This window comes from Zootoca vivipara, chromosome 11 (genome assembly GCF_965207765.1).
Source record: "Zootoca vivipara chromosome 11, rZooViv2.hap1.1, whole genome shotgun sequence".
Taxonomy (NCBI): domain Eukaryota; kingdom Metazoa; phylum Chordata; class Lepidosauria; order Squamata; family Lacertidae; genus Zootoca; species Zootoca vivipara.
Window position 1 is genome coordinate 50,565,285 of NC_142594.1, and position 15,377 is coordinate 50,580,661.

Genomic DNA, 15,377 nt, shown 5'->3' on the forward strand with positions numbered 1-15,377 from the left:
ACTTTGCCATCTCAGCCAGATCCAATAATTTTATCAGCCATTCTTCTATAGGAGGGGTCAGCAACCTTTTTCAGCCGTGGGCCGGTCCACCGTCCCTCAGACCATGTGGTGGGTCTGACTAAAGCAAAACCACCTTGTTCCTCCTTTTCAAGGGTTCCTGCCACATTTCCAGAGTCTGTGGCGTGTGATGGTTACGGTTAGAAGGTCAAACTAGACCAGAGTTTAAATCACCACTCATCCATGGAAGGCCTTAGGCTAGTCACTCTCTCTCAGCCTTGCCTACCTCTCAGGGTTAGCGTGAAAATATGAAATGGGGAGGAGGGAGAAATTGAAACACAGAACATCAGAAAATAAGAACGTTCATGTGTGTGTGTGTGTGTGTGTGTGTGTGTGTGTGTATACACATGCACATACACATATACATATATACATACATATACATATATACATACATATACATATATATCCCTGTCAGGGGTTATTGCGACTACTCCAGAGTAACGACGCTCCACATGCTTGTCTTTAAACAGTATTTTATTGGTGCACTCTATTTACAGTGAGACAGGTGTGGAAAACATGTCTGCTCATTCCGATGCAGAATCCGGCACTGCCCCTCCGCGTGATTTCCTCCAACATAAGAGTCTCGGGACAGTAAACCTCCTCCCCTTTTTTCTCCTGCGTAATTCCGGAACCGGAGGAAAGGGTCTACGCTCCATACTTCCCTCCCCCCCTTTCCCCCTCTATCTCCTCCCTCCTGTGTAGCCGGGGCTCTCTCATGCTGCCAGAGCCCTGGCACTCTCCCTCCACTTCTTGACTGGTTTCCTCAGAGCCCTCGCTTCCATCACTGCTTGGGGAGGAGCTACTTCTGATGCAAGGGGGAGGTTCTCTATACTGTCTCCCCCTTACAATCCCCTTCTAAATTCAAGCAATCACTCGATGAAAAGTGCACATCACGGAGTGTTTATTTGTGCAGAGAGCTTCCAAAGTGTTCTGGCTGCTGGGGATTAAAATTCTGGATCCAAAGGAAACTTTGTTGACTCTTCATCTCTCCTGAACTCCGCCAACAATGACCTCATCGTTTGCGTCACAGGCATGTCCTAATGCCCCAGGGGAGCTGTTTATAGCAGGTGAAATAATAGCAGATGTGTGATCCTTTTCGCATAGTCGGTCTCATCCAGGATACTGACGTACCTCGTCTCAGATTACTCCAGCTCCACAACATGCCTCCCGTTTGTGGCTCTTGTGCAGCAAGAAATGGAATTGCTCAACAGACAAATCCAGACCAAAGAAAGGGCAGAAAAACACTCTTGCCACCTCCCTTTTCAGCGTTGCACTGCAAAATTTGGAGAATGTAAATTCAATTGCCGGCTCACCAAATAGCCATTGTGGCACTGTTGCCTTTCTGCAACCATTCTAGAATATCATTTCAAAAAGCAAATCATATTATGGGGGGTTTGTGTTAATCCTCTAAAGTGGGGCTGGGGGGGGGAATCGCTCTAAATAGCCAGATTGGGGAGTCCAACTCTGTGTGGCACTCTCAGTTCTGCCAACTCTACAAATCTATTTTCACTTTCAGAATCATATTTATTGCACATTCGTCCTGATTTGTTTGCTGCAAGGTTAGACAGCTCTCAGCACCCTTAACAAAATACAGTTTCCAGGACTCTGTGAGAGGAGCTGTGACTGTTTAAAATTGTTTGTTTATTGTGAATAGGCCCATAATATTACGTCAAGCAAACATTATTCCACACTTTCCAGTGCATTTTCTATTTACAGTTGTACCTTGGAAGTCGAACGGAATCCGGAATGTTGCGAAACCAAAGCGTGGCTTCTGTTCAGCCAGATGTTCGGCTTCCGATAATCGTTCGAAAACCGGAACACTCACTTCCGGGTTTCGATCGCTCGGGAGCCGATTTGTTCAGGAGCTGTTATGTACTGAGCTGAATCCGAGTATATTTCAGGAGCCAAAGTGTTCGAGATCCAAGGTGTGACTGTACTGCAAAAAGTCATTTTTGGTCGGAAAAGGGAGAAGGTTTGTTTTGCAAGAGCTCTGAAATATACCGGAGTTGAGTGTTGATTTTATGCTCTTTATTTCAGCTCATGGCAAACAGGGAGTGAGTATGCCCCAAAACCTCTGGCTATATACACATTATTTACACAATGAGTCCAGCTGATTCAACTCCCCTCCTGGAGCCTGATTGGGCTGCTGCTGCTGCAGGCCAATCAGGTTGCTGATTCACTTCTTCCTGGAGCCTGATTGGGTGGCTCCTGCAGACCAGTCAGGATGCTGCCTTCTAGGATCCTACTTGCCTATTGTTCTAGGATGGAAGCTCAGTACATAACAAGCTCCAAACTGGTTTCAGTTGCACAGCTTGATTTTGCCTGCATCTTTCCTGAAAACAATAAAAGCTTGGCACTTGGGAAAGGGCCATAGTTCAGTGGTGGAACATCTGCGTTGCATGATGCAGAAGGTCTCGGGTTCAATCCTGCCTGAAATCCTGGAGAGCTGCTATCAGTGAATGCAGACAGCACTGGGCTAGATGGACCAATGGTCTGACTCAGTATAAAGCAGATTCCTATGTTCCTATGACAGTGCCCCTTGCCTGCTGCAGCTGCTGCTACAGCTTCCCAGACTACCTGTCAGGGACATAGCTGCCAAGTTATCCCTTATTTTAAGGGATTTTCCCTCATGCTGAATAGGCTTCCTCGTGAGAAAAGGGAAAACTTGGCAGCTATGGTCAGGGATGAGGTGACTACTCTTGAGTAACGACCTTCCACATGCTTGTCTTTCAGACGTTTTTATTGGTGCACATTATTTACAGTGTAACGAACTACTGATTCCATGTCTACCTGCTCGAGTCAGATTCCTGCACTGCCCCCCTCCGCTTTCTGGACCAGCATAAAAGCCTCAGAACTGAGAAGCGCCTCCCTTTCCTCCTCCTCCTCCTCAATTCCGGCGTCGGGGGGGGGGGGACGGGTCTTCTGTCTAACCGATTCCTGTCCTCTCTTTCTGCCTCCCTCTCTTCCTGCCTATGGAGCAGGGGCCCTTGGATGTTGCCAGAGCCCTGGCACTCCCTCTCCGTTTCCTGACTCCCCCCATCAGACCCTTCGCTCTCATGACTGCTGGGAGACGGACTGCTTCGGATGACAGGGGGGGGGCTTCTCTATAAGCCCTCCCCCTTACACTACCCGAGATAATTTCCCAGCAAGAGAGATGGCAGGGCATCGTAAGCCTCAGTTCTCATGGCCATTAAAACAGTTTGATTCAGCCTTCCTCAACACGGTGCCCTTCAAATATTCCTGGGCTCCAACCTCCCATCATACTTGGCCGTATGGGGTAGGAGAATCCATCAATTTCTGTTTCTCTTGACTTGTCATTTTTCCAATCTTAGTTCTGAGTACAAATGCTTAGGATTGTAAGGCTGCACAGCCTTGACCCATTTAGTTGGGAGTAGGCTCCATTGAATATAGTGGGACTTTTACTTCTGCGTAGACTAGTGTAAAGCTCAATTGACAATAAAGGAATAAACACTCCACACATGTCCTAAGAAATGGCTGGCATTGCAATGAAAGAATTTAAAGTGGATTGGTGACATTTTCCTTTAAAATTAAAGAAGGCCTTTGTGTGCCAGCTTTACCATTTCCTACATAATATTATTGGGACCCAGGTGGTGCTGTGGTTAAACCACTGAGCCTAGGGCTTGCTGATCAGAAGGTCGGCGGTTCGAACCCCTGTGACGGGGTGAGCTCCCGTTGTTTGGTCCCAGCTCCTGCCAACCTAGCAGTTCGAAAGCACGTCAAAATGCAAGTAGATAAATAGGAACCGCTACAGCGGGAAGGTAAACGACGTTTCCATGTGCTGCTCTGGTTTGCCAGAAGCAGCTTTGTCATGCTGGCATATGACCTGGAAGCTAGACGCCAGCTCCCTCGGCCAATAATGTGAGATGAGCGCGCAACCCCAGAGTCGGTCACGACTGGACCTAATGGTCAGGGGTCCCTTTACCTTTACATAATATTATTACTATCATACCGTCCTACACCTGGAGATCTCAGGGTGGTTCACAAAACAAAATCAAACCACAAAATACACTATCAAAATAAAAACAACTCAATAACTCCCCCCCAAAAAAAACACATTTTAAAAGGGCATAGGTGAAGGTATTTTATTTTCAGTATAAACAGGGCTCTGTTTTTGCACCTACACATGCACACACGCACACCACTTTTAAATTGCTCTGCAAGACGTGGAGGAAAAAGGAAAAGTGGGACATTCCAGGATCAAAACAAAAACCAGGATGGCTTCTGTAATTCTCAGACTGTCCCTGGAAAAACGTAACACTTGGAGAGTATGCTGTAGCTGCTGATGTCTCTGGCTTAGTCATCACCCTGCAGGCCTGCGGTGCCCAAGAAAGTCTTATCCCATGAGTGCTGCCCCGTTGAGAGCAAGCCATGGCCAAACTAGTTACTTAGACAGAGCCAGTTTTCTCAAGCGGAGGGTGGGTGGGTTGGTTGCCACCATCTTCATCCCCACCAAGACCATCACAGGAGGCAAAGCACCAGAAATTTCCCTGCTCACACACATGCAGACCCCAAACTTTCTCTGAGGACCACCGAGATACATGAGGGAGACGTCACTTCTGAGTTTCAGTTCAATTGCAAGAGCTATGTTGCTTCAAACAGGGGTGCCTGTCGTCGATGCCTCCTGTGGCACCCGCAAAACATCCGCTCAAAAGTCCAGAGTGCACAAGATACTGTTCAGCTCTTTCTGCTACGTTCCTCTATGTTACATTAAGCACACACCCAGAAAATTCCCGCATTTCGATGGATGCCATTAGTGCACATCTACCCGTTTTGAACAAAGGAGAGGCTCAAAGACCTTCCCTCTGTGAGCAAGTAGCTAATGTAGGTGTCTTTCCCCCCCCCCCATTGGCTGGGAGGAGTTGATCATTTGGGGTGCTCAAACCATGGTGTGATTCTGTCTCTTTTTCTGCCCTTTGAGATGTGTAAACCCTATATACTTGAAGGAGCATCTCCACCCCCCATCGTTCAGCCCGGACACTGAGGTCCAGCTCCAAGGGCCTTCTGGCAGTTCCCTCCCTGTGAGAAGTGAGGCTACAGAGGGAACCAGGCAGAGGGCCTTCTTGGGAGTGGTGCCTGTCGTGTGGAATGGCCTCCCATCAGATGTCAAGGAAATAAACAACTATCAGACTTTTAGAAGACACCTGAAGGCAGCCCTGATTGGGAAGTTTTTAATGTTTGATGTTGTTGCCTGTTTATTATTGTTAGTGGTTTTCTGTTGGGAGCCGCCCAGAGTGGCTGGGGAAACCCAGCCAGATGGACGGGGAGGTGCAAATAAATTGTTGTTGTTGTTGTTGTTGTTGTTGTTTAGCATTATGCCACTCCCATTGCAGCCGTTTTGCAACAGGTGCCCATGGCACTTTGTCCCCTCTGGGCAAATCGGAGACCTCTGCAATGTAAGAAAGAAGCTCTATCGCTCTTCAAAACACACAGAGAGAAACAGTGTGAACAGGAATGGGAGGGAGGGAAACACATGCAGGAATAAAAGGCAAAGTAATGCCCCCATTGCAGCTGCGGAAGCCAGCCTGGCAGTTGGGGCAGAAGAAATCCCAAGACCCCATTGCTACCAGTCAGAAGAGGAAAGTGATATTTGCAGTTTACGGGTGACTTCTGCAAAGCGAGTGTGTCAGTGTGGATGTATTTTATAGAAGCAATCTATCTACTGCAGATAAAACCACCGTCTAAAATGCAGTAGCGCATTGAAAGTCACTATAGCCTGACAGACCTAGACTCTGCCTTCAAGAGGCCACAAGAAGGCCCCAAGGAGAGGAGAGGTGCTTTTCCTGCCTCAGTTGCCAAAATAAATGGGCTGGACATAGATAGGGATGGGTGAACCAGTCTGTTCTGGTTTCTCTCCGTTTCTTATTTTTCCAGTCTTAAGTTCAATTTTCCACGGCAGCTCATGATTGCTATTATTTTTAAATCCTCACGAAAACCCACCAGCCTTTTAGTGCACATAAGCCTAATACACACATTTACCCGGTATTTATTTATTGCAAAGCATGTTTTACCGAACACAATGCAGTTTTCTTTAGTACGCTCCACTGATATATGCATTTTTCTGCACGCTTTACCTCAGTGTGTGCATTTTTGCACACGTTACATGGCTGCACTGCAGTTTTTGCACTGCGCTGCAAAAACCGGGGAAGGGCAGATTCTGAAGGACGGCTGTGCTTTGGTTCACATAATGTTCTCAGAGTGAGAATTTGGGAATGGGAACTGAATTTAATTTCTCCCCCACCCCAGCTGGATAGAGGGGGACTGCCCTGTCCCTGGTTTAGAGCCTTCTTGGGTGTGGAAGTTCCTGTTAAGGCAAAACTGCTCGACATCCTCCACTCTTGCCTTTAGGAGAGGAGAAGAGAAACCTTCTCATCTTGGGCAGACGTTCTGGTTTTAAGCTGAGAATTGCTCATTTAACGCAAATATTTAAAATGTGTGAACCGCCCAAATAATTTTTTGTTTCAGAAGAAATCCAAAGAATTATTTCACACCACCAGAACCACCTTTTCTGTCCTATTCCTCCCCAAAAGAACCGCCTTGTTGGACGGACATCACGGGCCAACAAAAGCAAGACAAACATATTGATGCTAGCTGATGCTTTGTAATTTCAGACTGGAGTGAAGGAAGTGTGCACATCATGTTCCAAGCCTGTCTACACAGCGGAGCGCATGGCAATCCAGAACGTTCCTCTGCACCATGCATGTTTTTGCTGTAAGCATTGCGGAAAGAAGCTGAGGTGAGACATGAGAATCGAGTGAGAAAACCATGGGGTAACGGGTCACACTCAAAGAATGCAGAGATGTATCAGGCCAAAGTCCCATCTAGCCCAACTTCCTGTTCCAACCAGATGCCCATTATGGGAAGCCTAGAACCTGAGTCCAACCAGATGCCCATTATGGGAAGCCTAGAACCTGAGTCCAACCAGATGCCCATTATGGGAAGCCTAGAACCCGAGTCCAACCAGATGCCCATTATGGGAAGCCTAGAACCCGAGTCCAACCAGATGCCCATTATGAGAAGCCTAGAACCCGAGTCCAACCAGATGCCCATTATGAGAAGCCTAGAACCTGAGTCCAACCAGATGCCCATTATGGGAAGGCTAGAACCTGAATGCAACAAGACTCTCCCCACTTGTGATTCTCAGCAACTGGCATCCAGATATGGGGTGTTAGGAGAGGGGTAGTACCTCTGGTGGGGGACATGTCATGTTCCTTCAGGGGTAGCTTGTCCACCATTGGTCCCCGCTCAGCTCTCACCTGTGGCTCCTAGAAGCTGTCAGCACAGGACAGCGGCCACACTCCAGGAATGGCTTTGGCTGGTCAACTAAACCAGGTGAGGGTAGCTGGTGGGACTCAAAGCCCCAGTGAGTTAGGGTCTTCCCCTGTATGCGAAGACAGGCTCCGGTGAACTGAGCAGATGAGACCAATCATGGGATCAAGAGTCAAGAAGGCGGTTTCTGCATGGGCTGTAGAGGGAAGTGAGAGGCAGGTGGGACTTGTCAACCTGGGAAGGAGGACAACTCTGAGCCTATACCTACACTGCTTTGTGGGATATCTTCGGGAGAAGAAAAGGCTAAGGGGTAAAACTCTGTCAAATCCAGAGTGGAGTCCCTAAGGCAGTTGGGTGGCGCCTTGCATGCCTCCTTCCGGCAACTCCTGCCTCCAAGCTGGTGCCCAATGTCTTGCTCTGCTTTCCTTTGGACCACATCAGTGAGACCGAGAAGGGGGGGGGTCTTGTCATCTGGGCAGCCCAGGACCTCCATGCACACTGCCCAGGCTTGCACCCACTTTGATGCTGCAAACACAGCGGTTTGACTTCACCCTCAGAGGTATACTCCGTTTTCTTTTGAGACAGAAGGATGCCAACAGCAACTGCCTCTGACAGCAGATGTAAACACAGCCATTGCTGCTGGTACCCACCGATAGCACAAATGTGTCTAAATTTATTTTAAAGCTATCCAAGTTACTACCCAGCATAGTTGCATCAGGGCAGGAGATGTGCCTTTTCCCTTCTTCTGGTGACCCCCTTCTTTTTCACCCCTTCCCCATTGTCCCTCAGATGGTAGCTCATTTATTTTGCCCCACTGAACTAAATGGGGACTATTGATCATTCAGGCAGCTCTTATCTGCATAGCTCCACCCCCTTCATCTGCATGGCCCAACCCCTTCATCTGCATATCACCACTTGGCGTGTTCTTGCGTGATGCAGTGGAACTCTGGGAAACTGATGGGTGTTTCTGCATAAGCGACAACCGTAACCATTTCCCTTCTGTATGTCTTGCAGCTTAGCCAACTATGCCACCTTCCAGGGCACGTTTTATTGCAAATCTCATCACCAGCTGCTTGCTGGGGTTAAAAAAAGGAGCCCAGAGGAAAACGCCGGCATCCGTCAAAAAGATCAGCAGCCAAGTGCAGGACTGGGGTCCAAGGATAGAAATAATCGCCCAGGAAAGCTCCTCGCCAGAGAGAAAATGCAACCACCCTTTTCTGGTTTGTGCTCTCAGGCTAACCTGAGAGCGCCTAGGCAAGCCAGGCGAGAAATGGCCTCAAAGAACAAGCCCATTTCTAGTTGGCCCCCATTAAAGGAAGCGGCTGGAAAAGAAATAGGTCAAAAATATGGCAGCCCTGGAGCAACCAAGAAACCATTGCAAGATGCCGTATTGATTCTGCAATGCCGGAGTGGAGCAGTTGGGGGCCTCCGCGAGGCCCTGGGAGGCAAATCGACATCAGAAAGTGCTCAGGCAGAAAAGAAGCAACGCCAATTACCCAGAGTCACATTTCCAAAGCCCGGTTCGCACTGGATTAAAACAGCAGGTGGGAGCGGAGACTTGAGAGTATTGGGGAAAAGACAGTTGTTCACGGGTGAAAGCATCCTAGGAGCTCAGGGAAGGAAGAAAGGACTCAGCATAGCAGAAAGGGCTGTGATGTTCCAAGGCAACCCACTCAAAATGAAGAGGAGCGTTCCTGTAGTCTCACCTTTAACACCAACCCCTCTGGAGTCTCCTTCCTTTGGTTCACTGCCCTCCTGTTCAGAAGCACTCAGAACTAGTAAAGCAACTCATTTTGCCGCTTCAGGAGTTACTGTAGCTGATGCTTCTAGTCTTGCAAAAGGTTCTCTCGAGGGCAAGAGGCTTAGTAGTGGATCTTCCTCCAGCACGGGGGCATCCGATGAAAGGCGTGCAGAGCAGATTTTGCCAAGAGCCAGGCTTCTTCTTAAAGCCAGGGTCCCACTGCCTGCTTTGGCACCAGCAGACAGCAGACAGAAGCTTCCAGAAGCCAGCAAAGGTAGCATGTCAATCACTCTGGCATGTGAAGAGGCTGGACAACTGAGCCACAGCAGCACTAAACCAACAGAGGTTCGCAAGCCCTCCCCGGCGAAGGTTGAATCCTCAGTATATCTACCTGAGCACAAAGGTGAGCAAAGCAATGAGGAGGAGGCATTGGGTTCTTCTCCTGATTCATTGGAGACATGCCTGGCAGCTGACCAGGTAAGTGAGCATTTATGGGAAGGCAGGATGGAGTTCCCTGGGAGAGAAATGCAAGCAGTGATAGACCCAGCGAGCTTGCAAAGGCCAGAAAACCAGCTTTATCCTGAAACCCACAACAGTAAGGAGACAGAGAAGAGAAGGGAGAAAGAAATGCAGGCCGGAGGAGACTTAGACAGCACTGAGACACAAAATGGCATTCTTCAAGAGATCTCCCCAAGTAGCAAACCTGAGGAAAGAGCCACCACTTCAGATGAGGAAGCAGAAATAGAAGGTCATCCAGCATCCAGCTCGCAAGCAGAATGCGCTCCAAAAATGGGTGCTCCGCAAAGAAATAACCCACAAGACTCCACTTTGACTTCCAACACAGCACCATTCACTTCTGAAAACCTGGAACCATGTGACCTACTTGCAAAAATGGCCGACACAAATGTAGAGATACCAGGAAAGGCTAGCAGTGACAATAATATCCAGCTTGAGGAAGAAACTTTCAGAAGGACCACCCTTCAGGCTTCTAAGCTTCAGGTCAAAGACCAAGAAACATTCGACTCCTGTGAGGTCCCACGTCTGACTGAAAAGCAAGTGATGGGAAGTATAAAGGTGGCCATGAAACCTCAGGTTGAAAATGGCTCAGGTGTACAGACAATCTGCAGTAAGGAGACCACCAAGGAGTCTGCTAGAAAGCAAAAGGAAAGGAACCCTTTGGCTCGACTTTTTGCTTCCAAAACTCAAGGCAGAGCATGCAAGCAGGAAGAACCAGCAGTGACTAAGAAAGCACTTAAGACTCAATCTGCCTTAGCCACACTCTTTGGATATTCTCTGGAGAAAGACAAGACCCCAAAGGCAGTAGCAAAGCCTTCCATGAAAGCCAGCAGTGGAGAAGGATTATCCCTTGTATGTTTCTCAAACTTACCAAAGCTTGGCACCTGCAAGGAAAGTGAGACCTCAGGTCTTATTCAAGCAAAAGGTTCAGAAGCAGACCTTCGGGATTCAGAGGAGAATTATGGAAGCCACACAAGGGATGGGCACAGAGAAAGTTCTCCACCCTTGGACAGTGCCAAAGCCTTCAGTGCTGATGCGCTTCCTATAGAGCTGAGCACAGATATTTCAAGTAGCATTGAAGTAGTGTCTGGAATGAAGGGTCCTGAAGCTCCCAAACAATCCAATTTGCAAATGGATACAGTGCTCTCGGACAACAACAAGTCCTCACTACTTTCCAACTTTCAAGATTCTCTGACAACTGCTGCAGAGAACCTGTGGCAATGTTCTACGAGCTCCTTGATGGAAACAAACTCAGAAATAAATGTCTCTGGATGTGATCCCTATGATCAAGATCTACAAAACTTCCCTAACCAGGATGCCATGGATGCTCAGTATTTAGAAATAAAGGCTGAAAATGTTTCTTTATTGGGCCCTTCAAGAGAAGACGAGGCTCAGTGTGACTATCAAGTTCCCGACATGCTTCTATTTTCTATGGGGGTAGACAGATCAGCATGCATGGATGGAAGTGGCCTGCAATCCAGCTCTCTTGATCTGGACACAGGGAGCATGGAAGTAAAAAACAAAGCTTGCTCTGGTGTAAGCGCTTCAGAAAACGTCTCAGAGGTGAACAACCTGCACCAATTTTCAGAATCTGAGCCCCCTAGAGCAATCAGTCCTAATAACAACGGCACTCCAGGAGCTGGAAATTCTGAGATGTTTCAGAACCCACAATCCTGCCTTCAGCTGTGTGAGGATGTTCTCCTCGGACTCGATGTTGAAAAATCCACTGCTGATGGTTACCCCAGTGGGAAAGTTGACATCCCTTCATTCCTTGGATCTCTCCAGCATATTCCAGAGCTCCTTAGAGATACCATTCAGCCCAACACTGAAGGAAGTGCAGCTGCAACAGAACAATCCCTGGAAGAGATTATGCCAGCAGAGAAGAGCAATGGGTCATCGGGAAGCCTTCTGTAATGCAACTTGAAATGCAGTTTGTTGTACTCCCAAGGCGAGGTTATGGGGGCAAAGTCCTAGCAGAGGTGGGTCTGTGGCTAAGAGCAGCAACCAGCAAAGTCCCCTCTCTGGGATGCTAACTGACTTGACTGCCCATAATTTTCCCAGGTTAGGAACTGGCAACCCAAGAGAGAGCCCCCCCCCCCAAGGTCACAGGTACAATCCAATGACCTTCGACTCCAGCCCCCGACTTCCAAATGTTGGCCTACAACTCCCATCAGCCCCTGCCAGCCTGACCAAAGGTGAGAGAATATGGGAGTCGGGAGTTCAACGGGTGGAGGAAGGCTGTTTTTTTTACACTTCACGGCTCTGTGACTCTAGGAAACGGTAAAAGAACCCATTATCTGATTCTCTCCACGTTCTCCTTCCCCTCCACTCCACCACCTTAGTTCAATCAACCCCAAACTCACAAACAACCAATTTAGTGCGTTCCCAATTGTCTCCCCTCTTGCTCAAAAATCCTTAATGAGCATTACTCTGCGAAAAGGAAATTGCTCTCTCTAACCCTGGAGGGAGGTGAAAAATTCGTTTCCTCCTCTTTCCCTGTTCCTAAAATAACACATTGCAAGATAGGAGGTCTGAGAATTAATTAGATTTCCCTTTGCCTGGGATTGAATCCCAAGGAATTAGCAACAACACCAGGCAGTCGAAAACATGCTTAGCATCTGTTTTTGGGTACCACGTTAGCCGTTCATTTTTTCCAAAGTAAAGGAATAGCATTTTCTGCTCACTTTTCCTTATGAGGAAGTTTCATTTGGGCGGAACACACTTGGAGTCTCGTTGTGTCAGCAAAGCAACGACCTATTTTTTCCTTACAAAGGAAATGCTTCGCCATTGCGTGGTGTATGGCTTGCTTAAGGATTTGTGGATGTTTGGTATATCATTGGGTTTGCTGTTGTATTGACTGAGAAAATTTGTATGTCCCTGAGCTCCCTGCTTGATGGCAATAAAGACAATAAATACGTAAAAATGTGTTTGACACTAGGGGGAAAACCCACACAAGTTAAATGTGCAATCATTTAAGGAGTACATGTGCCATCCCGCAGGCAGGCAAAGTTCAGCGTGTTGCCTTTCCCATTCACTTCAATGGAGGGGCTCCATTCAAGACTCCTGAATCGGAAAGGCTCCACCTTGGCTATCACTTCACAGGCAATGGTTTTAGGAGAGCAGAATCGGAACTGCACATTTTAACTGAGAAGCATCTTTTGCGCCATCTTTCCCATTCAGTGGGATCAACATGGCTGCTACTTTGCCTCCTCTAGAACAGGGGTCAGCAACCTTTTCCAGCCGTGGGCCGGTCCACCGTCCCTCAGACCATGTGGTGGGCCGGACTGTATTTTGAAAAAGTATATACAGTGGTCCCTCGGCTTATGAACTTAATCCGTTCCGAATGCACATTCGTAGGTCGAAAAATTCGTAAGTCGAAAAGCGGATTCCCATAGGGGAAAAAAATATTCGGAAAAAAACGTAAGTTGAGGAAACCGCATTAAAAAATTCGTAAGTCGAGTAAACCGCATTTAAAACCGCCAACGGTTTCCATTCGGATGTAGAAAAATTCGTAAGCGTGCGGCCATTTGCCCCGTTCATAAGTCAAAAACTTCGGATGTCGGGTAATTCGTAAGTCGAGGGACCACTGTATAAATGAACAAATTCCTATGCCCCACAATTAACCCAGAGATGCATTTTAAATAAAAGGACACATTCTACTCATGTAAAAACATGCTGATTCCCGGACCATCCACGGGCCGGATTGAGAAGGCGATTGGGCCACATCCGGCCCCCAGGCCTTAGGTTGCCTACCCCTGCTCTAGAACATCCACATCTTCGGTCTCATAGTTGATTGTTCTTATTTGAAATATATGGCCTCCTAAGGTTGCCGCCGTCTTTTACTGGCCCTGCTCCTGCGCCTTTATCTGAAGCCTGGGACAGAGAAATGGAGCAAGCTACTCTTTCAGGAGTAGAGATAAGTCTCAGGGAAAGCTTCCCCTGATAAATTTCTGTGCGCCGGGTTGAAGCCGCATGTGGTTTAAGTCACAGGAGCAAAGCCAGCGCTCCTATGATCAGCCATTTAGCCCCTTCACAGTAAAATCAACAGGACGGTGGGTGGAATTGTTGTCTTCTTCTTAAATCGCCTCTCCTGGCAGAAAGCCCATCAGCAGTTTGATTGCCCCTTTGGACTCTGAAGTTTATCGTTCCTCTGTTAGCAAGTTGTGCATTAACTTCAGAGCCACGGGCATAAATAAGGACACAGAGAGTGTTGGTGCCATTGCCTGTGCAGCATGTGAAGGCAGCATGACGACCATCCATTTTGCTTTTGTCACATTTATGTCTTACGAATGCACAAAGCTGCCTTATCGCTGCTTCTGTGCCAGGTGATGGGCACATCTATCAGCCCAGTAATGTCTATAGAATCTGACAAACCACATCTCTCTATAGTTTCAGGGGCTCTTTCCCAGAACTGCAGCAAAACTTTATTTTCAAAAATAAAATAAAAAAAAGGTCTGGAAACCTGAAGGTTGAAAAGGGGCCTTGGCATATGCACTAGGGCAGTGTTTCCCAACCTTGGGTCTCCAGCTGTTTTCGGACTACAATTCCCATCATCCCTGACCACTGGTCTTGCTAACTAGGGATGATGGGAGTTGTAGTCCAAAAACAGTTGGAGACCCAAGGTTGGGAAACACTGCACTAGGGTGATAACTTTTTCATTTTTTTTCTCAAACATTATTTCCTGTAGCACAAATGGATGAACTTTTGCCTACTAATGACTAAAATGAGGTATATTCCATTGAAATATTTAAAAAGGTTACGCACAAACCGTTTTTATTTTTATTTTGTATGCCGTTTTACCATTTCATAAAATTGTATTAACAATTCTATATATATTTCGTATCAAATTTGGACACAACACCACATTCCACAACGGGGAGTGTTCTTAGCAACATAGGGTATACAAATGTCACACCTGCGCAAGGTAAAAGCCCCTTTTTGGGACCGCAAGACTCAGCCAGCAGACCCTGCCGGGCAGGCTGGGAAAAGAACCTACAGGAGAGGTAGCAAAACATTGCTCTCTAGCGGCGTCTATACTGTTACTGCAGCTAAAAAAAAGCTTCCTTGCGTGTTTGATGACGCTATATAATGTTGTATATATGTGACTCTAAAGCTTGGGTTCAGTTTTATATCTGCTTACAGTGACTTCAAAAACTGAGAATTAAATTTTTAAAATCATTTTGTGCGTGAGGTTTTTTTATCAAATCTCTTTGAAAGTAAGATTGTATCTAATCTTTAATGAAAGCTCATCAAATTATGATACAGGGAAATGAAGTTGTAAAAAAATCATCCCCCTAATATGCACAGAACACATGTCACTCAAAGAGCTTTCTAACTGCAAAACCTGGTAACTGGGCCTGGAACTTGAAGCATTGCAAACAAAATGTGTGTTTCTCCACCACTGAGATTATTTGGGGAGTTGAACTGGCGGGGAAGTATTTGCACGTGCTTCAACACTAGACGTGGGGGGGGGGAATGCAATTCAGTTCGCATTCAAAGTGAATATTGCACTTTCTGAAACAGCATGCAAGCAAAGACACATTCATCCTTCAACACTTGCACTTCTTCAAATTCTGCAACACATTTCTAATATTAGTGAGAAAAACATACAAAAATGAATTGAGCTGGAGAATGCTGCATGCGAAAGACATTTGCGTATATTAGGAGAAATTCATGCTAAAGTGCTGGCGAATGTTCACGAGGACTTAAAAAGCAGAATTGCAAATTGCTGTGGGGGGGGAATGTGGAGAACTCAACCTGGAAAAATGAGAAA

At 47.1% G+C, this 15,377-nt stretch overlaps 1 protein-coding gene across 1 annotated transcript; it reads left to right on the plus strand.

Moving 5' to 3' along the window:
* The first annotated feature begins 6,608 nt into the window (after positions 1–6,608).
* On the plus strand, positions 6,609–12,517 carry LOC118092093 (uncharacterized). Its single transcript, XM_035129833.3, has 2 exons — positions 6,609–6,814; positions 8,362–12,517. The coding sequence occupies exons 1-2, from the start codon at positions 6,747–6,749 to the stop codon at positions 11,516–11,518; spliced, it is 3,225 nt and encodes a 1,074-aa protein (XP_034985724.3). The 5' UTR covers positions 6,609–6,746; the 3' UTR covers positions 11,519–12,517.
* Positions 12,518–15,377: the final 2,860 nt, after the last annotated feature.

Coding starts and splice junctions, on each gene's coding strand:
- LOC118092093 (XM_035129833.3), top strand. CDS start 6,747: ATGGCAATCCAGAACGTTCCTCTGCACCATGCATGTTTTTGCTGTAAG. Junction 6,815..8,361: donor CATTGCGGAAAGAAGCTGAG/GTGAGACATGAG, acceptor TATGTCTTGCAG/CTTAGCCAACTATGCCACCT.